Raw genomic sequence first — 24,574 nt, 5'->3', positions numbered from 1 at the left:
GTCTGGAGCAATCCGATGGCACAACAAACGTTGCCAAGAAGGTTAGCCCTTGCACCTCGACTCCCGCTGTGCACGTTTCTCTAGGTGTAATCAAATGTCCTCCTGCGGTACGTATCTGTGCGCGGTTCCAAGCTGTCGTAACCTTTTCGAATGCCGTGGCGTATTATCCACTGAGTATTGAATAATCGGCTCCAGAATCGACCAAAGTGGTTACGACGATCCCGTCAAGTGAAAGGTCTAAATCGACTGGCGGTGGCGTCTCGCTGCGATAATGTTGAGGTGTCCGGTTTCGGCTGCGGTGCGTTGAAGAAGTGCGGTGTCGCAGAGAGGCAGTCGGGCTGCGAAGTTGGTCGGGGTGTCGGCTTGCCGCAAATTTGGGCGGCCAGGTAATCGTCGTCGTCGTCTCTGGGAGTTTTGGAGTCAGCGAAGTGGTTTGCGTCGTTTGAAGGCCTTGTACGTTTCGTCGTCCAGCAGCCACATTTCCAGAGGCGACTGCGTCTAATTTCCTGTACGGGAATTTTTAGACAGGTCCCGCGGCTAGGAGGAATCGCAGCGACGGGGCGAAGGCGATCGTTGGCGCTGGACTAAGTTCGGTCAGCAAGGTAATTGGCAATCTCCCGTGAGCGCTCTCCCGGTAGCAGACAGCGAGCACCGAAGGGGAACCCGCGAAGACTCATATGTGCCACAAACTTAGCACAGCGGCCGGTAGTGCGCAGTTCACCAGATGTCAGTTTGGCGGCGCTGGGGTCGCTGGACGAACGTCTACTCGGCAGGTGACATTTTGGGAGCGGCCGGCACAGGTGCTTCGTAACGTGGTATTGAACCCAGTAGAAAACGGCTTGGGACGGCAGCGTAACTGATTATAGGCGGCTGTGGAGGGCTTGCAAGAAGGGGCGAGGTATCCAATCCTTGTTGCACTTCTTCGCTAACAACATCGGTGACCGATGAAACTTCGGCAGTGCCGGCGCAGGTAACAGTTTCGCCAGCTCTTCGCTCACAATGGCTCTAATGGCCTCACGCAGTGAATCTCCTGATGACGCTGTGGTTCTCTCAGTACATGTGGACAGCATCGATAAAGTTGTGAGGTCATACTGCCGGGACCGCATGTCAAGCGCTTTCTTGGTGGAAATAGCTTCCTTGACGAATACATCCACGGTCACTGTCGGACTGCGAACCAGACCGGCGATAAGCTGTTCCTTCACACCCCTCATCAATAACCGCGCTTCCCGCTCTTAGGTCATACTTGGATCTGCGTGGCGGAACAGAAGCTTCATCTCCTCCGCGTACACCATCACACTTTCGTTCGGATACTGGATACGATTCTGCAGTAGAAGATCGACCTTTTCTTTGCAGAATGTGTTAATAAATGCCTGACGAAATTCTACTTTGAATTCGTCCCATGTTAGGAGGCGAAAATTATGGTTAACGTACCAGGTCCTCGCCGAGTCCTCCAGGGCAAAAGAGAGATGACGCACCTTCACGTTAGCGTCCCAGGCATTGAAAGTGGCCACCCGGTTGAACTGGTCCAGCCAGTCCTCGGCATCTTCATGGGGCAGACCATGAAAACGATGAGGATTTCCAGGATGAAGCGGGAGATTCACAGATTACGCTTGTGTATTCATGGGGACAGTGTGTATGCTTGTAGACCGTGATTACAAACCGAGCCTAATTAGGGAGATAGGCCACGTAGTCGCCGGCTGCCCTGGTGAACAGGCGTGTGTACCTTGGGAGTGCTTCATTGGCTGGAGTCGTGGCTTGAAGACATGACTCCAGGTACATGAAAGATCTACCCAGCACTTCTACACAAGATGTGTCATTGACAAAAAGAAGTGGGCAGGCCGCAGCGACGGTAGTACAGAGATCCGGTGTGTTAGCGTAGTCCAGGGAGGTTCGGTCGAGTGCAAGACGGGGACTTCGCCGTCTTCTGCTCCTCTCATTGTGGCATCAATATATGTAAATTATTTGCTAGCTGTTCGCAATACATTGATTTTTATTATGTATGCCGAGGATCCTGCAGTAGAGCGTGTAGCGCTGTGCGCTAGGAGGTAAAATGTGGTGGCGCGCTCAGCGTAGCGCGCTGTGAAGAAATAGTGAGACGCGCAGCGGCTGGAATAAATCCAGACTGCTTCATAACAACAACAACGATAACTTGGGGCGCCTGTAGAAACAGCATCGGCTTGCACACTATAACGTACAGGTAACCAGTGTAAAAAAAGGTGCTGCTTCCACACAAGCCGCATATAAAACTGATTTATTCCAGCCGCTGCGCGTTTGTTTCATTTTTTTTCTTCACAGCGCGCGACACTGAACGCGCAACTACAACACTTCACCTCCTACCTAGCGCGCTGCGCTATACGCGCCGCCACACTACCATCCTCTACCGCCCATAAAATGTAAACGACTTATTTTGAAAGCCAAATTGTATCCTCAGGAAAAGAGGATCACTCAGTAGATCGAATGTACTTATTATCAATGCTAATAGGCCTAAGGGTGCACGTGCTGTTGACGCCCAAAAACCGCAAAGTGGACATCCTTGATTTACTGGTACTAAACTATGCAAATATCTTCATCGGACCTATTTTCAAATGTCTTTGTGTATTGTTTGAAGAGCATATATCATGAAACGAGAATATTGATTTTGTCCTCTTTAAAATCTGACGTTTAACAGGCGTCCATTTTAAACTGCGATCCTGTCCACAAAAAACATCATACATTTAACATATAAATCACTATTTCTCTCAAATATATATACTACTGACATTGTGTATGGGGTACTACCACTAACATGGACATTACCGAACTTTACAGATTGCAGAAAAAGGCAGATGGAATAATCCTGAATGTTCCTTACGACAGCCACACAACTCATATCTTTCCAAGACTTAACCTAACATGCACGCCTGAAATCAACAGACCATATTTATCAAAGTGTTACGAGGCAGATAATAGAATAAATAGCAATGTTCTTGCCGACTACCTAAATTTATGCTTTTTCACGTGTAATAAGCTGCATGATGCATTATTGCCGTATACATGTGCTTGTGCTGTGTTTCCATGCAGTAAACAGGACCACTGACCCCGTCAAACCACTTTTGAGGCTCTTTGCCTGCGGCGCCTCAGCGCCATTGTTTGAAACCCGGCCATTCTAGAACTGGCTGTATCGTCTGTGCGGGAAGTAAAAAAAAATACGAGCAAGTGGCGATGCTTGTTTCAGGGCATATTCCGGTGCTTTTCCTTTATAGTGGCCCTAAGCCGCACGATCTTACGAAACTTGGACTCTCCATATGAAGCATCATCTCTAAGAATCCTTTTTTTTTTTCAATTAGTATCTTTCCGTTCAAACCTGGACGGCTGGGTGGCAGGCCGTTCTTTTCGCTTTTCGTGGTGCTTGAATTTTATATGAACTGCCGGGCCTCTTGGCATCAATGTTACTAGGCGGGGACCGGTAAGACCTGAACGACACCCTGAGTGGCCTTTAATCAGTGCCTTTGAATCCATTTTCCCCCTTCTGCTATCCGACGGCTGGGGGGTTGGGCCTACCGGCCGCTTGAGGCCATGACCGACCAGGCTGCTCCAGGCAGGCCACCGCCTCCGTGCGACGCGTCCTCCTGTCAGGCGGCTTCTAACATCGTCACGGACCTGACCTTTTACAACTCCAACGTTGCATCTCCTGGCAAGCTTCCGGAGTCCGACCCTGCCTCCCTATCTGCCAGTCTCCATTTGGAACGCGACATTTCTAAGTTGCCGGGAACCCTGGACCTTCCACCGCGGTCAACTGTGGACTCGGAGTCGCCGAAGTACAACAGCTTGGAACTTGGAACGGACGCTGATGCCATGAGGGTCCATGAGCAGATCGTTGCGGCTATTCTGGACAGGGATAGCAAGATTGGTCCCTCAACCAGGGCAGTCCTCTTGCCTCTTGTCTGTGCCCTGTACCGCCACACTGCGCACTTCTTCGCGTGTGCTGTCGCCGAAATGAACCATTCCCAAACAGTTCGGACTTCTTTGGCTGCACGAGATCATGAACTGAGCGTCCTCCGAACGCGGCTTGCTGGGGTGACTACCAAGGACACCACGGCTGCGGTGCACCTTTCCAGCGGGAGACAACAGCCCCAGGTCTCTAGGACATATGCTGCTGCAATGGGTGGCTCTTCAATAACTGCTCTACAGGCAGACGCAGTCATTGCAGCCCCTACTGCGACCTCTGACTCGTGTGAGTATCCTGCTTCCGGAGATTCCTGCATCAATCCCCAGCCGCACCAGATGGTTTTAACTTCTGCTGCATCTTCGGACCACGTCGGCAATGAAGTGGTGGCTCTTCTCAAGGCAAACATTGATCCCGAAGTCGAGGGAATCTGGGCTGTTACTCTGCGGGCCTCCCGTCGCGCCCTGACGGTTACCTCCAGGGATCCTGAGGACCTCTATCGCCTCAAGTCTGCCATCTCGCGGATCGAGGCCACGCGGACCTCCGTCAACGTCCGAATCTCCAAGCAGCGGAACCCGCACGTTCGATTGACGGGGGTTGACCCTGATATCAGGCCGGAGGAGCTTATCTCTGCACTCAACCATCGCAACCCGACTCTTCATCTGGACCCCTCTTCCTGCAAGGTCAGGCTATCTTTTCTACAACGCTCCGGACAGTTCGTTCACGTCATTGAAACAGACCCCCCAGCTTTTGCCCGTCTCTGCAAGGCACGTCGAGTAATCATAGGGTGGACTTCCGTCGAAGTGTGCGAGGACCTGCATGTACCTCTGTGCACATTTTATGCACAGTATGGGCAAGCTTTGAAAAAGTGTAAGCTGAGGAATGACCCTTCGAAGGCGCGTTGCACCCGTTGTGCGGGGCCGCATGCCTTGGCAGCTTGCCCGAGTTCCATCCGGGATCCTAACATTAAGTGTGCCCCTTGTGCTGCCGCCGGTCGCCCATCAAATCATCGTGCGGGACACGTGTCATGTTCTATTTTCAATGAACTCTCGGACAAGATCCGCGCGCGAACTAAGTATGGGCCGTGCACGGAACACACGCACAGTGAAAATGGCACACAATAAGAAGACGCATCGGTCTGCAGCCTCGGGCATCACAGTTTGGCAATGGAACTGCCGTAGCTTCAGACGGAAAAGGGCATCCCTACAAATCTACATTCAGAACCACGCAACTACTCCGGATGTCATAGCTATTCAGGAAACAGGCTGCTCGCCCACTTTGACCGGATACAATACCACCTCCCTATCTGCACGCACTGCAATTCTCGCCAAAAACACTCTCACGGCCATAGACCATACACTCAGCAATCAAGTAATTGAGCATACGCTCACTGAAATACTGCCGCCTGCACCAGATGCCCCCAGCCTTTTCATAATGAACGTTTACGACCCACCCCGAGCCAAAGGACACGGCTTCCTCACATTTCTATCCGACATCAAATGCATATCTGGTTCACATACACTGATAGTAGGTGATTTAAACGCTGGACACACAGCCTGGGGATACCTTAAAAACACTCCCAAGGGCACACGTCTGTACAACGCATTTATGCAACTCTCTCTCACCCTCATCACGGACCCCAACGCCCCTACCCAAATCGGCACTAGCACCGCCAGAGACACCACCCCAGACATTACACTGACCAACATTCGCTCTCCCATTTTCTACAACGTACTACGAGACACACTGGGCAGCGACCACTATATTGTCCAAGCTCAAGTGCAATATGGCGCAAAAAGAGTTCACATCCAAGAGCCAGCGTCTCACTAATTGGAAAGAATTTCGTGAGCAATGAGCGGTAGTCACTTCCGAGGACAGCAATCTCCCACTGGACACCTGGGTAGATAAGCTTCAGTCTGCACTCAAACGCACCACTAAAAACATCAAAATCACTCCGCAAGCACCTCAAATCGACCCTCATCTTCTGCATCTCTGGGAGGCAAGGCGAAGCCTTGTTAGGAGATGGAAAAGACAACGACACAACAGAAATCTCCGCCTCCGAATCGCACATATTACCATTGAGGCCATAGAGTATGCATCCAATCTGGCAAACTCGAACTGGCGAAACCTCTGCAATAGCCTTCAGGGTACTTTAGATACGCGAAAAACTTGGAATATTCTCCGAACCCTGCTCGACCCCACAGCCACCAAACAACAGACAGCCATCAACACGCACCGCCTCATTCACACTACAGCACAAGGCACAGACATCCTTCAATACCTCACACAGCGATACCTCACACCTTCTTCCACGCCCCCATCTCCTCCACCACCTAACCCAAGGCTAGATGAGGACATAACCACCGCGGAGGTACGGTCCACCCTCGCCCACATCACTTGTAGCACCGCACCCGGGCCCGACCAAATTACATACAATCTCCTTCGAAACCTTGATGATACATCTCTTTATCAACTCACAGCTTACTACAACCAACATTGGAGGGAGGGTACTTTACCAGCCTCTTGGAAACATGCTGCAATCAACTTCATTCCTAAGCCCGGAAAACCCCTTTCCTTAGACAACCTACGCCCCATTTCTCTCACAAGTTGTCTTGGCAAACTATGAACATGTAATCCTTAGACGGCTTCAACCTGAACTCGAAACTAGCGGTTTTTTGCTCACTCTCAATTCGGCTTCCGCCCACATCTCTGTACCCACGACATTCTACTGCGCCTGAAAGAGACCATCCTAAACAATACCCTCCATAAACATGCCACACGGGCCATACTTGCACTTGATATACAAAAGGCATTTGACAACGTGAGCCATGACCACATTCTGTCTACCCTTGCCACAACTAACTGCGGGCTACGCATCTGGCGCTACGTTGAAGCATTCCTAACCAAACGCACGGCTCATATCACACTCGCGTCCTACACCTCCCCGACCATCTATTTACCCAACCGAGGCACACCGCAGGGCTCAGTCCTCTCACCCATCCTCTTTAACATCGCCCTAACTCCCTTAGCCCGGATACTCGAGACTATACCTGACCTTCAGCACGCAATATACGCAGACGACATCACACTATGGACTACTAAGGGTTGCCCTGGCCAAGTTGAACAAACTTTGCAATTCGCTACAGATGCCATCCACACATATACAAAGGCTATAGGTCTTGCGTGTGCACCGCAGAAATCTGAGCTTCTAGTCATCAAGCCTTCCCCACGTGCCCCATCACCGTACTCCTTGACAACGCTCCGATTTCCAAAGTACCACGGCTCCGACTGCTGGGTCTCCACATTCAACAGGACACTAGAGCCACCTACACCATACACCTCCTGCAGCGCCAAATCAACCAGATAACACATCTCATTCGTCGCATTTCAAGCCGCAATCATGGCCTCAAGGAAAAAGACACTTTAAGACTCTTAGATTTCCTTATCGTTAGTCGACTAGCTTACCACCTCCCCTACCATCACATCACCAAAACCCAACTCAATAAACTTAACGTCCTACACCGCTCAGCCGTTAAAGCAGCCCTCCATTTACCTCGTCATACTAGTACAATTCGGCTCCTTCAATTAGGCATTCATAACAATGTTGAGGAGATCATAGAGGCGCTCCTCTCCAGCCAGCAATGTTGACTCCGCACAACATCTACAGGCACTCATCTCTTGCGCTCAATTGGCTACAATACCCCTGATCCCTCACCTCATACTCATATACCAATCCCTCCGCGTCTGCGGAGCCTCCTCGAGCTCAAACCCCTCCCACAAAATATGGATCCCGAACACCACAAAGGTCGTCGCGCAGCCCGTGCCTCATATTTTTCCAAACAGTACTCCACACGCCAAGACATCATCTACACGGATGCTTCACACAATCCGGACATTCCTCACATCTGCACTGCTGTATTCACGGACATTCGCCGCTCAACATTCAATGCCGCCTCCATCCACTGCACTAGCATCGCCGAGGCCGAATGCTTGGCCATTACACTCGCAATTGCACACATCAGTCAGTTGCAGACTCAGCACACCACAATATGCACAGACTCCCAAACAGCATACAGATATCTACTGCGAGGAACCCTCTCAAACTCATCTGCTAAAATATTATCTACTCTACCTACCCCTCCCGATACCATCACCATCACATGGGTTCCTGGGCATGAGGACATCCTCGGAAATGAGCGCGCTCATGCGTTTGCCCGAGAACTAAGCTTCCGGGCGCCGTTGGATGTCCTCCCCAAACCTTCATTATACATCACCATCGAACCTCTTGACTACCCTACAATTGTTCAGTACTATAATCGCTGCCGTGCCACGTTCCCGCCACCACATCCCACGCTTTCTCACATCGACAGCACGTACTGGCGACAACTCCAAACACATTCGTTTCCATCTCCACAATTTGCCCACATATTTCACCCCACGGACTTCCCACCGTACTGCACCACATGCAACGCTACCCCACCCACCCTCTACCATTACTTATGGGAATGCCCACATCCAATCCGCGTTCCTCCCGTCAAACACCCCTCCTCCTGGGAGGCTGCCCTTCTAGCCACGCAACCTGCAGATCAGTTACGGCTGGTCGAGCGGGCTAAGCTAGAAGGAACAGCCAGTGGGCTCCTGGACTAAGAGGTCCTCCTGGGAGTGTTTACATTTTTTTTAATAAAGTTTTTTCCTCCTCCTCAAACCTTGTCTAGAAAATAAACCTTTCTTCAACTTTTTTTCGCCTGATTATTTCCAAACTTCAAAGAACCAATTTCCTCTTTTCTCTTCTTTCAGAACAGGTCCCTGAAAAGAAGGTATCTGTAATCGTACAAAGACAGCGGCCCCGACGCTTTGGAACGTATATAGATGTGCGGTGCGCCACTTAAAACCAGATACCACCAAAAAGGGTGCCAAGTGGTGCTTTTTTCACCAGAATGCAGCCAAGGGCTATCCAAAGGTATCATTCAGTACTGATGTGTGGGGTCACAAAATAAGTGAGCATTACAAAGCATTTTTTTACCCTAGGCATCAAAAAAACCTATAAGAATACAAAAAAATATTTCAACAACAACTGTGTTTTCGTACAGCCATTGGCAGCATGCGTCCCACGAGCCATTATTTCGACTCCAAGTCAAGGCCGAACGGAGCTCAAAATACTCACTTGGCGTCCGCAGACGACTGGTTTTCGCAACATTACTTCAAAGTTTCAGATATTTTTTTTTCACTGTATATTAAAATGCGTTCGCCAAAATTGAGGCGCCGGCTGAATAGCAGGGACAGTTTACTCACAAGCAACTCGAGGGGCTGCGCCTTGCCGAAGCATTCATCGTTAGCCTTTGCCGTTTCTTGCGCGACTGGCTTGTCATTAGCGCATGAACGACAGCCAGCGAGTAGTTCGACCAGTGCTATGTCGATCCACACAGCCAGCACGAAGGAGAGGGTGACACCGGTCCACACGTCCGCCGCTTTGACGTAGGCCGTCTGCGGGAACTCGGAGCGCCGCAGCCTGGATAGTGTCGAGCAGGCAGCGACAAGCACCAGTGCGGGGGCAACCAGGCGCGTTCTCGTGGCACCACCGCTGTTTGCCAACCAGAGCGGGATCCAGGAGAGAACCACATACATGGCGCAAGGAATGAACAGCAGAGCGTCGAGGCTGCGCGAAAGGCGCCGGAACCAGACGTCCAGCCGAAGGCAGGAGTAGTCGCCTGCAAAGGCATTTTTGAACGATTAGTAGAGCTCGTGTCGAGAAGCCGCTCATATCATAAAGATTTCGCGGTGCAGGTGTAAATAATGATGCGGGTGATTTTTCGCTCATGGTTCGGATCCACAAATTACATTTTATAGGTCATTTCTTCCTCCCAATAAACATTGAGCTGAAAGCTGCAAATGACGGCTCCTATAAACCAGCTACCTCAACAGCACTTAACAACCTGTTCAAAACGCAAGCCTGAAATACCGTACCTCTAAGCCGCTGCAAATGCGACATGAATACTTAAATCGCTGTCCGTAAGGCTCCAGGGCCTGCGAAGCAACTGATCACAAGTAAAGGGAGACCCATCTCAAAGAGGAAGGTCCTAAGACTCCATGGCTAGCGACAACCCGCATTTTTTAATTTGGACCTGGCAACGTTTAACGCTGGAAATCTGTCAAGTGAGGCTAGTCTAGCAGTGCATTTCAAAGTAGCGGGTATTAACCGGCTTAGATCTTAGTTAGGTTAGAAGGACAAATGAACCATATATTGTAAAAAAGGGCGAACCCTTACTATGCATTCGAGGGTAAAGAGACAAATGGGGACTAGCTGTAGGATTCTGAGCCAATAACATGTAGCTGGTAGCATAAAGCAGTCGCATAGAATTTCCGGGAGAGCGGCAAGCAGCGTTTTTTGGCTTATTAAAGATTCTAAATTCAAGGCTGTGCAGGCCTACGTGCCTACACGTAGTCGTGCTGACCAGGTATTCGAAACATTATATTACAGGTAGAATCGGCAATGGGTAAGATAAAATCCTACTGTATTATGCTGATAGACGACTTAAAGGCTGAGATAGGGACGATGCAGGCTGGTGACCAGGCGGTCGGTAAATATGACGATGACTGTAAAAACAGATGGGGATATTTATTAGTTAATTTTGCAGAACTAAAGAATTCGGAAAACATCAATATATTTATCAGCAAAAAGAAATACCGAAAGCCAAGATGGAAAGCCAGAATGGCCAACCAAACAGAAGGAATCGACTGCATATCGAACTCAAACCCTGACGTGTTGCACAATATAGAGGTAATGGTGATAGAGCAATGCAATGACCCAAGATAATAAAGCCCCGCATCAGTCTATATTTGAAGAGGTAACGAAACAAAGCAGTTAGGAAGGCGCCCATTATGAAATTAGCTGTAAGGGATTAGTAGTCGAATTAAACATTTGGCTGCGGAATATATTTTCAGCTATAAATGAAGAAGACGACCTTTGTGTAGAACTAATAATCGATCCTTTTAGAGTGGTAGTAATGTATTCAGTAGGATAGTTATGCAGGATATGGGTAAACTAACTGTGCAGACGAAAGATCTGATTACCTTGGTATACCGAAGCATGAAAGCCCTCATCCCAACGGACAGCATCGAAATGGCAGAGCTAGCAAGGATAATTAAGTCCACAAGTGACAAGCCTACTGGCGTTGAAAAGGAATCTGCGTATATGCAAGTATCACATCTATGCGCCGGAGCACAAGCGGGTGATGTCGTTACCAATATGCACAAAATAGTCGATGTAGGCGAAGAGCGAAGTACTGATCTATACAATAGCCTACGTAATCTGTACGATATCGAGAAGTTGAGCAATTGATAACAATCTAACACTGCACGAGTAAAAAAAATATTAGCAAAGAAAGCTGTAGAAGGTATGAAAGGAGGGAACGCAGCTGAGGAGGACCGGGTAACTTCAAACGTGTTGAAGGACTGTGTAGGCAAGGCGACGGAAGAGCTTTCCGCCCTCTGTGTGAGATGTACGTCATATGATCTCAGTTCAGTTCAGTCGTTCAGTCGTGTCCGACTCTTCGTGACCCTATAGACCATGTCGCGCCAAGCTTTCCGGTCTCTCACTATCTTCCTAACATCACATAACTTCATCTGCAGTGCCTCGAGGATGCCATCTAACCATCGCGTTCGCTGCCTACCCCTTCTCCGGCGACCCTCAACCTTTCCCGACATCAAATCTTTTCTCCAGCGACTCTTCTCTTCTCATCTGATGAATAAAGTAGCTGAGCTTTAACTTTAGAATTTGACCCTCCAATGAGCAGTCAGGGTTCATGGTCGACAATATGGACTGTTTTGATCTTCTGGCAGTCCAAGGAACTCTGAAGAGTCTTCGCCAGCACCACAATTCAAACGCGTCAATTCTTCGGCGGTCAGCCTTTTTCACAGTCCAACTCTCGCATCCATACATCACAACTGGAAAGACCATAGCACAAGTTATACAGATCTTGGTTGGCAAACTAATGTCCCTGCTCTTTACTAGGCGGTCAAGGCTAACCATTGCTCTCTTTCCCAGAAGCAGGCGTGTAGTAGTTGTTGATTTGATATTTGACAGAACTTTGTTACTACAACTTTGAACTTTAGGGGATTCGAATAAAAGTGAAGAAATCACACGCGGACAAAACCTCTTTATCGGTAACAAAAACACTGGATATATTCAGCAAAGTTTACACGCGTCTTTCTCCGACTAAGGGTGCGTTCCACACTGTCTCGTCCCCTCTTCTCTCTCTCGGCCAGTCGTTCCCAGCAGCACTCGCACCCCGTACGTGCGCACAGCCTCCTCGTCGCCGGCCCAGGCCCCTCCTTCTCCTCAGCGGGCTGCCACGCCGACCCTTGTTTCCAATCGCGCGTTCCCCGGTCGTTCCGGGAAAGTGGACCATGCCGTCTTCGGTTTGTAACTTGAAACCTAGGAACGCGGTGACTTTTGCTGGCTGCTCTTTCGGGAGCAAGAGCTCGGCATTTCTTCTCTGCTTTGTGCTCAGATTTATTGCTCTTTTTCGTTTCTGAAGTCGAGCTACGGGATTGTCGGTTCTTCTTTTTCTTTGTATATTCTTTACATCCCCCCCCCCCCAAAAAAAAATGAGTGCAACTCATTTTATGCGCGTTTCCAAGGGATAGAGGAGCGTAATCATCGAGTCAGTCCAATAGAATACATTCATTTGGTGATCAATTGCTCCTTGAAAGTAGGCGGCCATGCGTGATCCAATTACAGCCGCCATCAGCTCCAACCGAGGCAGCGACAAGGCCTTCAGAGGCGCCACGCGTGACCTGGAAAGGATGAGGTTGACGCTCACCGTTTAGTTGTCTTCTCCAGTGCGGAGGTAGGCACAGCAGCCGTAGGCCGTCGGACTTGCGTCGCAAAAAATGCAGATCTGCTCGGAAACGTGGTCGTTCTGTAGGATGCAACGTGGGAAGGAGAGTTGTCTCAGATTGGCGAGGTCTAAACACCAACTTCTCCAGTCTGCTTCCAAGTCGCTCGGCAAGTGGTCGTCCCACTCAATACCTCTCTACCATAGCCTTTGAAAAAGGATCTTTGCTCGCACCACGAACGGTGCGACGAGTCTCAAGGGGTCTAATATTCTTGCCGACGCCTGCAACACCGCGCGCTTCGATGCAGCTCCGCTAGTTAATGAGCAGATCACACTGGCCAGGGATATTGCCACCTTGCCGTCAGCTGCATTCAATTCCATTCCATTCCCAGGATCTTCTGTTCACCGTTCGAAGGTGTAGTTTCGTCGTCCCCAAACGCCGCGCGGACTGCATCGGAATTCGAGGACCATTTCCTTAAGCACATGCCGGCATCGCTCATTATGTCGATGGCTTCAGTGGGCATTCTCAACGCCTCGTTTACTCTAGCCGCTCCCGCCACCAGATCGTCAACGTAAAGGGAGCCCTTCATGAGGCTCGCCGTCTTGGAAACTTCATTTGTCGTGCATTTCAGGTGGTGGAGGAGGGTAGCGGTCAGCAAATACGGGCTGGCTGTCGTACCGAACGGTACCCGAGTCATTCTCCATCCTTCGATATCCGGCAATGCTGACGGGTCAAGCGGCGGGCTACTGTACCAGAAGAACGGCAGGGAAGAACGGCTATCCTCAGGCCGCACGCTTATCTGCAGAAATGCTTTCTCGATGTCTGCTACGAGAGCGACCTTGTGTAGGCGGAACCGCAAGAGAATCTGCACCAAATCACTGACGAGGTTAGGTCCTTTTTCGAAGTGGTCGTTGAGTGACCGTTTCCTCGGAGCGTGTGATGATGCGTCGAACACGACACGCAGCTTCGTTGTAGTTGCCTCACTACGTACGACTGGCTGATGTGGCATGTGATAAACTTTCCCAGACACTACCTCTTCGGTCACCTGCTCCGCATGCCCTGCCTTGATGGCGTCGTCGTATTGCTCAACGAGTTCTGGATTGCGGCATAGTCGCTTTGTCAGGTTGTCGAGTCGCCGAATTGCCATATTTTTGTTGACGTTGAGTTCTTTGGATGCGTATTTCCATGGCAAGGCAACTTCATAGCGCTGACCTTTCTTTTTCAACTTTACCTTGCTCAGTGCTCTTTCGTCGTGTGTCTCTGGGGAATCTTTTATGCCGATGGCGTCTAGTTCCCAGAAATTTGTGCAGCGTAGTGTGGACCTGGTCTGAAGTTTCCAAGCCTATTCTTAGTATGCAAACATTGTTTGCGGTTGCGAGGCTTGAAGTCACACTGAACGGTCCCTGAATCATCCAACCAAACTTTGTATTCACCGCTGCTAATCCTTCCTTTTCGTTGCATCTTTGCACCTCTCCCGTTTGAAATTTCCAAAGGTGGTCGGCTCCAATTAGTAATCCAATACCTGGCACTGAAGACATGCCCGGATGGATCAGTCTGTCTGCGAGCAGTGCTCCTCGAACTTCCATCTTTTTCACAAAACTGTGATCTGCGGGCACCTGCCTGACGTCCTTGCATATGAAAGGCACCTCAATAGCCTCTATTGCTATTTCGTGATCTCCGTATTGGCTCCGAAGGTGAACTTCTACCAGCCGGCAGCTTTGGACTTGCGCGGCCGCAGCACCAAAGGTGTTTAGGTGAAAGTCAGCCTTTCCTAAAACCTCCAAATCAAGTGTTTTTGAGATATCTACTCGAATGAACGTTTTTTTACTTCCACCGTCTATTACGCCCCGGATGTAGCCGTATTTGGTGCTCCCGAAAGCAAAGGCACGAAAAGTCTGCAGTGCCGTCTCTTGCGTTTCTACTGTTTTGGCTTCTGCATGCACATTAGTGGCGGTAACCTCTGTTGTCACGTCAGTTTTGATCACTGCCCAATTGAGGTTACACATTGAGGCAGCGTGCCTTTTCTCGAAATTCCCGCATTTTATCTTTCGCCTGCAGTCTTTTGCTCGGTGTCCCCACCTTGTGCATCGAAAGCACCTTTTCGTCCTGGCAAGTTTTTCGATTTTTTCTTTGTTCGTCACTGCAGCCGTACATCTCTATGTCGTGCCTGTTCGAATCGCAAAATGCGCATTTCTCTGTTTTGCCTGCTTGAGCATAAATAACCGCGGCACTCGGAGTCGGCTGCCTGGCGCGTTTGCCGAAGTTTTCCTTGTAAGAAGGCTTCTCAAAGGCGGGACCTTGCCTACATCGCTCTCGACACTGTTTCTACTAGCAGAAAATGTAGTACCTCCTCTAGCCTTCTCTCTGATCTGTCTGCTGCCTGCGTTGAGGCGGAGGACTGCTGCGCTGGTGACGCGGGACTACAATCGGGCGGCGACAATACATCTATCTTGGTCGCTCGGCTTGCCAGGCGGTGAAACTCCACCACCATATCTCGCGGCTGCGCCGTTAGAATAATGTCGCAAAGCATGGCGCAATAGGCATTCTTGGTCACTCCGAGAGCCGTTAGCCCGCAAATGTAGGTTTGAACATGATCGTAGAGCCGCGGAGTCCTCTGACATCTTCTGATGACGACACGGGCGGTACCGTCCTTAATTCGGCAAGGTGTTCTTGTTCGATTAGCCCCTTGTCTCCGAAACGGCGCTGCAGTATCTGTATAGCGCCTTCATAGCAGGTCTCAGTCGCTTGTAACCCTTTAACTGCCGACGCGGCAGGCCCAGTGAGGAGGCTCTTTAAGTAATAAAATTTCTCCGCTTTGGACAGGGCCTGATTATCATGCACCGCTTCGCGGAAACATTCCCAAAACGACTGCCAGTTGGCAAGCTCACCATTGAAAGACTGGAGCTGCAGCTTCGGAAGCCTGATTGCAGTGAGTCTGGGCGTCGGCACGGACGTTTGCGTCGATTCGGCGTTCTGTTCAGACGCAGTCTGTTGTGAAGCTGCGATTCGAGCACTCAGTTGGCCGATGAGGTTTATGGCCCGGTCGTCGTATTCGACGCTTTCTGTAAACTCGGTCTCGAACGCTTCCTCCGATAGATAGTTCTCCAATTCTTCGTTGATCTTCCGCAGCTCATCATTGCTGACTTTCAGTCTGTGAAGCAGAGCTGTCAGCTGTTGGACGTTGGCGGTCGGCAGTACTGTTGTGGCCTCGTTGATGATAATCGTGTTCTGCCCTCGTCGACTTCGCCTCTTCGCTTTGAGCTTTTCCATTTTGGTCCATCGCGGTCTTTTCAGATTTCTCCACTATCTTCTCATCCCGGGTTTCGGCACCATGTAGTAGTTGTTGATTTGATATTAGACTGAACTTTGTTACTACAACTTTGAACTTTAAAGGATTCGAATAAAAGTGAAGAAATCACACGCGGACAAAAACTCTTTATCGGTAACAAAAACACAGGATATATTCAGCAAAGTTTACACGCGTCTTTCTCTGACGAAGGGTGCGTTCCACACTGTCTCGTCCCCTCTTCTCTCTCTCGGCCAGTCGTTCCCAGCAGCACTCGCACCCCGTACGTGCGCACAGCCTCCTCGTCGCCGGCCCAGGCCCCTCCTTCTCCTCAGCGGGCTGCCACGCCGACCCTTGTTTCCAATCGCGCGTTCCCCGGTCGTTCCGGGAAAGTGGACCATGTCGGTTTCGGTTTGCAACTTGAAACCTAGGAACGCGGTGACTTTTGCTGGCTGCTCTTTCGGGAGCAAGAGCTCGGCATTTCTTCTCTGCTGTGTGCTCAGAATTATGGCCCTTTTTCGTTTCTGAAGTCGAGCTACGGGATTGTCGGTTCGTCTTTTCCTTTATATATTCTTTACAAGGCGTCATGGCTGCAGTCGCCTTCCGAGGTAATCTTGGAGCCCAAGAAGAGAAAATCTGTCACAGCTTGCACTTCTTGTCCCTTGATGCTCCAGGACTTGATAGGGCAAGACGCCATGATCTGTCTTTTTAATGTTCAGTTTAAGTCCAAACTTCTCACTCTCTTCTTGTATGTGCATCAGAAGTCTCTTGAGTTCCACTTCACTTTCTGCCATTAATGTGGTATCATCCGCATATCTAAGGTTGTTAATACGTTTTCCAGCAATCTTCACTCCAGCTGAAGACTCGTCCAGACCAGACTTCCTCATGATGCACTCTGCATATAGGTTAAATAGGCAGGGCGACAGTATGGAGCCTTGCCTCACTCCTTTCTCAATCGGAAACCAATCAGTAAGACCATGCCCAGTTCTGACTGTGGCCTCTTGTCCTTCATACAGGTTCCTGAGGAGACAGATGAGGTGAATTGGAACTCCCATCTTTTGGAGAGCTTGCCACAATCTGCTGTGATCTACGCAGTCAAACGCTTTCGCATAATCGATAAAGCAGAAGGAGATGGGTTTTTGGAACTCTCTTGCTTTTTCCATGATCCAGCGAAGGTTGGCAATTTGGTCTCTAGTTCCTCTGCCCTTGCAAAACCCAGCTTGCACGTCCGGAAGCTCCCGATCCACATACTGCTGAAGCCTACATTGGAGGATTTTCAACATCACCTTGCTAGCATGCAAAATAAGCGCGATCGTGCGGTAGTTGGAACAATCTTTGGCATTGCCTTTCTTTGGAATGGGGATGTAAACTGACCTCCTCCAAACCTGTGGCCACTGCAGGGTTGTCCAAATCTTCTGACATAATGTATGCAGAATGTTAACAGCGTCATGGTTGAGGTTTTGAAGCAACTCAGCTGGAATGCTATCAACTCCGCTAGCTTTGTTCTTAGCAAGGCTGGCTAAGGCCCATTCACCTTCACCTGCCTGGCTCGAGATCAGTAATCACAACCGTCTTATGTTGGGTTTGCACATTCGGGTCCTTCTTGTACAGATCTTCTGTGTATTCCTTCCACCTTTTCTTTATCTCAGAGGCTTTAGTGAGGTCCTTGCCTCGTTTGTCCTTTATCACGCCCAGCTTAGCACAGAAGCTTCCTTTGATATCTTTGATTGTCTTATACAGAGCTCTTGTGTTCCTTAATTGGCTGTTGTCATCAACTGCTTGGCACTGTATGTTCAGGAAGGCATTCTTATCTCTCCTTGCCATTTTTTGAAAATCCGCATTGAGAACCTTGTATCTTTCTCTTTCCCCCCTAACTTTTGCCATCCTCCTTTCCTCAGCTATTTGCAAAGCCTCTTCAGATAACCAGTTTGCTTTCTTGCATTTATTTTGCTTTGGAACTACCTTAGTAGCAATTTCTTGTATTATATCACGAAAATCAGTCCACATCTCTTCGGGCTCTCTGTCTTCTAGATCTATTTCTTGAAATCGATTCCTCACTTCCACAGCATATTCTAATGGAATTTGATCCGTCATATGATCTAGGCGTCCCCAAAATCTTGGAAGGAGGATGTCATCATCTTAATCCCTAAAAATCAGAACAATGAAGAGTAGAAAAATTACAGACCAAAGCACTCACTATTAGTCACGCACAAACCAAATACTATTGTAATCGCTAATAAAGTCAGGGTAACCTTAGTCCTCAATGACAAAAAGGGTCAGAGATACTCTCTTAGAGGCTACACAACAATCGGTCATATTTGTGCTATTAACTAGCAGCCAGTTATAGTGTTACAAGCAGCCTCTATAGATAGCATTTATAGGTTACGACAACCAATTTTAGATCCATGACATGAGAGTGTAACGCAAAACGACGAAACACACCGAAAGTTTACACAACCCAGGCGCTGTGTTGTGTACCCTTCAGTGTCTTTCGTCCTTTTGCACTACACTCTCATGTCACGGACCACCGTTACCGACTAGACCAATTTTCACCCTTGTAAACAATTTTAGTGTCCAAGCCTCAGCAGTCGTGCCGGCTTAGCGAAATAGATGAATCACGGAAATTAATCATTAAGAGGAGTCAGATTGAGACAGAAAGCATTTGGCGTGTACTATCGGATCATACCTGGAAGACCGACACCCTTCCCCACATGCTGGTATTAGGTTCATGCGTGAAAGCTAAGCAAAATCCCTCAAGATAAGTATATGTAGACAAAAGCCATTTAAATCATGATGCTATTGCCAGCTGCCGCTTCCACGCGGCCTTCACACTGCGATTTTAGCGCACTGAGCGGTCTTATTTACGCTTGTTGCCTCGAGACATGGCTTTGTCACTTTCTAGCACGATATGCGCTGGCATTTTTCCCGAGCTTTCGCACCGAAACACAACTGTTTCCATGTCGTTCTAGACTTTTCCATGTTCCTTCGGTCGGTTATCTAGATAGTTGTTCACCGGCTTTAAATTGAGCGTTGCCGAATTGTCCGGATTTTTAGTTCCACGACCGACGAGCACACACGTTGCCATCGCCACCCAGTGAAGAATAAACATTTATGAGGGCTCTGTTCAGTAAAAAAGAGGAGGGCCCTAATAGCCCCCCCCCCCCTAAAGCACGCATGCACGCAAGTACACACAAAAATAACCCACACACACACACCACCCTATCCACCCCATGTTAAGGCTGAATCGCATGCACGTGAAAACTCACGCGAACGCGAACGCGACGGCGGCACGCGTCGCGCGAAGCCTTCGCGCGCACAGAAATGCATGTGTCGCTTGGCTCGTCGCTCGGATCTGCCGAAATAGAAAATTTCGCTCGTTCACCCGGAAGTGAGCGTACGTCACTGCCGCTCATTTTGCACGCTTTCTTTATTTTGCTGTGTTGCATTGCGATTGTGCACTACTGCGTAAATTTTTCGCTTTGTACGAACAATGGTGAATACCCAAGGATTCAAAAAACGTATAATCGCAACCGAAACAAAAGAAACAAGGGTTCACGTGACTACTCGTACAGACTACAGTGCAAGTTCACACACATTCGATACGGTTTGTTGTAAATACATTTTGCTTTGCATTGTTGTCGCAAAATAACTTGAAATCGTTATGACTGTTATTGCATTTGGCAGTAGTTTTGCGGTGTACTAAGCCACTATTCCAGCCACACAACCCATCGTAGAAGAACCTACACAGAGCGTCGTCGCCGTTTCGCTCGGTTCGTGCTGTCGCGTGCATGCGTCTTCCCCAGTAGGCGACGGAGCGAACCATGATCGCTTTCGCCGCGCCGCCTTGTCGCTTCGCTCACGTTTTCGCTCACATGCGTTTCCCGCTTTATTCTGTTTGGGACTTGACGCATTTTAGAATTGCATGCAGAGAACACAAGCCACATTTACTTGGAATCTGCGGATTGTTTATGAACCCCGCCTCAGCATCAACTTTCCCGCCGAGTACACGAACAGACCGGCGTCTAGACGAAGCTCCTCTATGAAATGAAAGGGCACGCATCATCTTCCCTCAAAAGTGAGAACGCGAATTCATGAAAAATAAATTCCTCGAGTGGTTATTTTCTTGAATAAATCGATACCACAGGACGAATGGCAGCATGTGGGCGCAGACGTAGTAGATATGGGTCTTGTTCATAAGATATTGTCAATTTCTTACCGTACATACACTGTCAGTCATCCAATGTATACCTTTGTGAATTCATCCAAGCTCGCCTAAGGTAGTAGTTCTAGGGAAACTGCAATATTATGTTCTATATGCTGATTTAAAGTGCAGCAAATGATGTGCATTACATCAAACGCTGTCGTTATGGGGGAGGCTAAATCTATTTGAAATGGTGGCACCTGTAGAAAATGACATAGGTACTTATCTAGCAAAAACTTAATGCTTCAACACTCTGAAATAATCAATAATGTAGGTTGACATTTTATTTAGATTATGTAGATTGTAAAAGGCAATATATTTACGTTTCGCACATAATTTCCAAATTTAAGACAGAAGGAAGCACCTTTGCAAGTATCACAAACATTTTTGTTCTCAGTTTGCAGAATAAATTTAGATTTTGCAAAATAGCGTATGCAGCTCGCTCCAAAGAGCAGCCGCAGCCGCTGTACACGGTGGTCGAAAAAAATAGGTTTGGCAGTGAAAATAGCGTGGGCACTAAGCTCCGCCTTCAAGCGTATTGTAGCACAGTATATATGCACTTTCCTTTAAAATTTCCCGTGTCTGCCGGGACTAGAATCCATATCCTACCGATCACCTGCTGAGCGTTAACTACCCCACGCCGGGCATGTGAGAAGCATATCGTAATTCTTTCTGTCTTTATTGCCGGTCAACAATACATACAGGCACAAAAATCACTAGCCTACCTTTGGCATAAGCGATAAAACGTTTTCATTTTGATCAATGCATCGATCACATCCATCAACTGAGGCTGCTCAGGCTGACTACAGAGAACATCTCTAAAAAATGTTACAGTTTCAATGAAGTTGTCCCGGACCGATCGCACGATATATTCTCCACGAGACCAGAAACTTGAAAAAAGGAAGGAAGTAATGTGGCGTCGGCTCCAGAAGCGTGCCTTCTTCAGCCCATCTAAATTAGCAAACATAAACCCAGTACAATACATCCAAATTGTAAAGACAGCAGCGAAATAGCCGGGTACGATCACATATTTTGGAGCTGCAAAAAAAAAAAAAAAAAAAACGCCGCCACCTCTGGACCTACTACCAGTCCCTTCTCTAGAGCGGTGGGAGGCTATACTGGCCAGCTCAGACCCGTTGACGCAAGTTCCGGCTTCTGAGTGGGCTCATAAGGTCGCCCGAGAGCAACGGAATTAAGAACATCTAAGTTTAGTGCCCACAAATTGCTCGTTGCAGATAATAAATGTTTTGTAATCCAAAGTTTCGGCGTGCATAAATTTGATCCACTTTTTACAGCATTTCGAAAAGCAGATCGTAAGTCTCCTTTTTTTGCGTAAGGATGATAGTAGAATTGAAAATGACGTTGCAGTTCGTGGTAATGGTGACAATATAACGTCGACAATGACGCTGTGGTTCGTGATAATGATGATATTAGAAAATGACAATGACCGATCATCTAAAAGATGACGATATTGATCATTGTGCCGATGACAGCCCCGCCTCGGTGGTGCAGCGGTTACAGCGCCTGACTACTGCGCCCAAGGATGCGGGATCAAGTTCCGACCGTGACGGCCGATTTTCGATGGAGACGAAAATCAAGGCGCCTGTGTCTTGTGCTGTCTAAGTGCTCGATAACGAACCCCAGGTGGGCGAAATTTATGGCGCCCTTCACTACGGCCTCCCTGATAGCCTCAGTAGCTTTAGGACGTTAAACCTCATGAAGAAACCGAAACGGTATCGACGATAATGACTATGGAGTTAATGAAAACACTTCTGTAAAGTATTTTTCGCCATTTCCATTCTTAAGCAGATTTAAGCTCAGTCGCATATATCTGCCTTTGTCTGCCTTTTCATTCTAAGTTTAAACAAGTGAATAAAGGTATTTGCGTTTCTATAAGAGTTTTCGAGCCTTTAGCTGACACAGTTTTTTGAAGACATCTTCAACGTTGACCCGCCTGGCAATCTCGCCTCTCTGCTCACAGCAGCGACGAATACTCAGGTGTCTGTCAGCTATGAGCAGTCATAATTTCTAACTAATAATTTATTATTTTTTGTCACAGCTCTCACTGCTTGCGCTCTGATTAAAAACACATGTACAGCTTACTTCAACAGCCGTAATGACAGACATTACTCGGTTCACGAGCTGGTAGGAGCCGGCTCCTAACTGAAAGCCAGCTACAACCCGTTTGATTCCATTTTTCCGCCAGCTGGGATACGCTAACTTCCAAATGGTGAGCACCTGTAAGACGTTAATGCCAGTTGAGTACCAGCTCGGACCAGTTGAAGCCGTCTGAAAACATTTAGAACCTACTAAAACCATTTTGATTTTTTTTTTCTCAGCGATTTGAGCGAGTAAAAAGTTGTGTACTTAGACTGCAAAAACATGTGGCCGGATTTGGGATTAGGCAACCTTACCATTCGATGAAAAGCTCTTGAAGCATCTGACATTGGGATACAAAAGCTCTATTTTTATTCGCTGAATATCAGGAAGACGATTTGACTATTTTTCGCACCAAACCTCGAAATGCGCTATTTTTTTTTACGCTTCCGGGGGGACCCTGAAAACGGAGGACACATTCAATCCTGGATAATTCGACCCTGTTGACGTATCCGAATTGCTTAATTTGTATTGTCAAGACTGCCAAATAACGAGTTTATTTCAGGGTGTGGGATAGCGCTTCTTCTGAATGACGAATGTCAACATAAAAAACGCCACAACTAGCTATTCGATTAGCGGCGGCTACGGAGGTGCATATCAACGCTACAGTCGTCTACGTAGCGGCAGAAAAAAGCCCCACTTCCCAGCCGGAAGCCAGGCTTTGTGGTCACCGTTGCTGACGCATGCCTTGGGTGACACAGTGATGCGCTCTATTTTATTGGTAACGCAGTTCAGCGTGTGGCCGTGTTACGCTGGGCCGGATGATTACCAGACGGAGGCTCCCCCCCCCCCCTCCACGGTGTGGAGAGGCCTGAGGGCTTGTAAAAATCTGTGCAGCGTACTCGATGAGCATGGCGTGTAGTGACAGAAGCAGGCTGCGAAGTAGGGGGTCGTGGATAGACGCCTGTGCGCGCGCTGGTGTTTCCTGGTTCAGCGAAATCGATGTAGGCTGACTTCAACCGATCAACAGAAACGCGGACGTCGTTCGCGTTAACGCGCACGGCGAAGATTTTGTCGTCGCGATGGAGAACTGGCTAGGGTCCGCGTAAGGTAGCTGGAAAGAATGCTGGAAGTCCTTCAAGATGAAAGGGGCCATGTTACAGCGCTGAGCTTCAGGTGACGGGCGAAGGGGAGCGATGATGCGTCGGACCTAGCTAATAAATCGGTGGGATCTGGCGTTGCGGTGTTGGATAGCGGTGCAGCAAGAAATTCGCCTGCAAAGGTAGAGTGGTTCCCCGTAGATGAGCTCTGCAGGTGCAGTCTGAATGTCCGGCTTGAAGGTGGCGCGAAGTCCTAGGGTGGCGGCTGGAATGGCTTCGAGCCAGGTTGAGTCCGGGTGGAACATGGTTTCTTTGAACTGTCGGTAGAAACGCTCCGACATCCCGTCGGGGCTGGGGTAGTAGCTGGTTGTCCTTGAGCGCTCCAACCCGATGGTCAGCTCGAGGAGCATGAAAAGGTGCAATTAGAACTATCTTCCTTGGTCGGTGGTGGCGCGGCGAGAGTGCCCGAAAGCGTGTAATCCAGCCGGCGCAGAAGGCCGAGGCGACGTCTTCCGCGGTGATTCCCTCCAAGTGCAATGCCTCAGGCCATCGAGTATACGGATCTATGGCGAAGAGGCAGAGCCTTATGGTATCAATGTGGACTTGTTTAAACAAACCAGAGGGCTGGTGGAATACTCCGAGCGGTAAAGTAACATGACCGGTGATTTTAGCGTGCGGGTATTGAGTGCAGAATCGCGCCCAGGTGCGGCAATCCCGCTGCATGGAAGGCCGGACATAGCGGTCGGCCACGAGGCATGTAGAGGCTCGTATGCCGGGATGACTGGGATTATGCAGCTCATGAAGAGGCCACAGCGATAGGGAAAGGGCACGTAAGGCTTGCTTCATGCTGTTTGCATGTCGCACTAGATAGTCGTTGTCGATCAAGGCATGAAGACGTGTTGCAGCTTTAGGGAGGACACACTCTGAAGACGTTCGTGAAGTTCGATGTCCGTAGTCTGAGTCTCGGTGAGGACGTCAGCTGTCATCTGTGAAGAGCTGACAGGTGCCACATGGGAAAGCACGTCGGCGACCACATTGTCCTTCCTACTGACATGTTCGATGTCGGTGGTAAACTGGGCAATGAATGATAACTGGTTCTGCTCGACCGGCAAGTTTGTCGCGGCGTT

General features: G+C 48.9%; 1 protein-coding gene across 1 annotated transcript in view; it reads right to left on the bottom strand.

Annotated features, from left to right (window-relative positions):
- The window catches only part of LOC146187332 (glutamate-gated chloride channel-like), an 82,101-nt gene that overhangs the window by 5,640 nt on the left and 51,887 nt on the right, over window positions 1-24,574 (bottom strand). The window contains exon 7 of the mRNA XM_084608191.1: window positions 9,218-9,633. Within this exon, the coding sequence (XP_084464317.1) occupies window positions 9,218-9,633 (416 nt within the window). The remainder of the gene's footprint in view (window positions 1-9,217; window positions 9,634-24,574) is intronic.

The sequence above is a fragment of the Amblyomma maculatum genome, chromosome 6, assembly GCF_055883805.1.
Source record: "Amblyomma maculatum isolate TAMU_Amacu chromosome 6, ASM5588380v1, whole genome shotgun sequence".
Classification (NCBI taxonomy): Eukaryota; Metazoa; Arthropoda; class Arachnida; order Ixodida; family Ixodidae; genus Amblyomma; species Amblyomma maculatum.
Note: the sequence above shows the minus strand (reverse complement) of the source record. Positions and strands in the feature narration are given on the sequence as shown.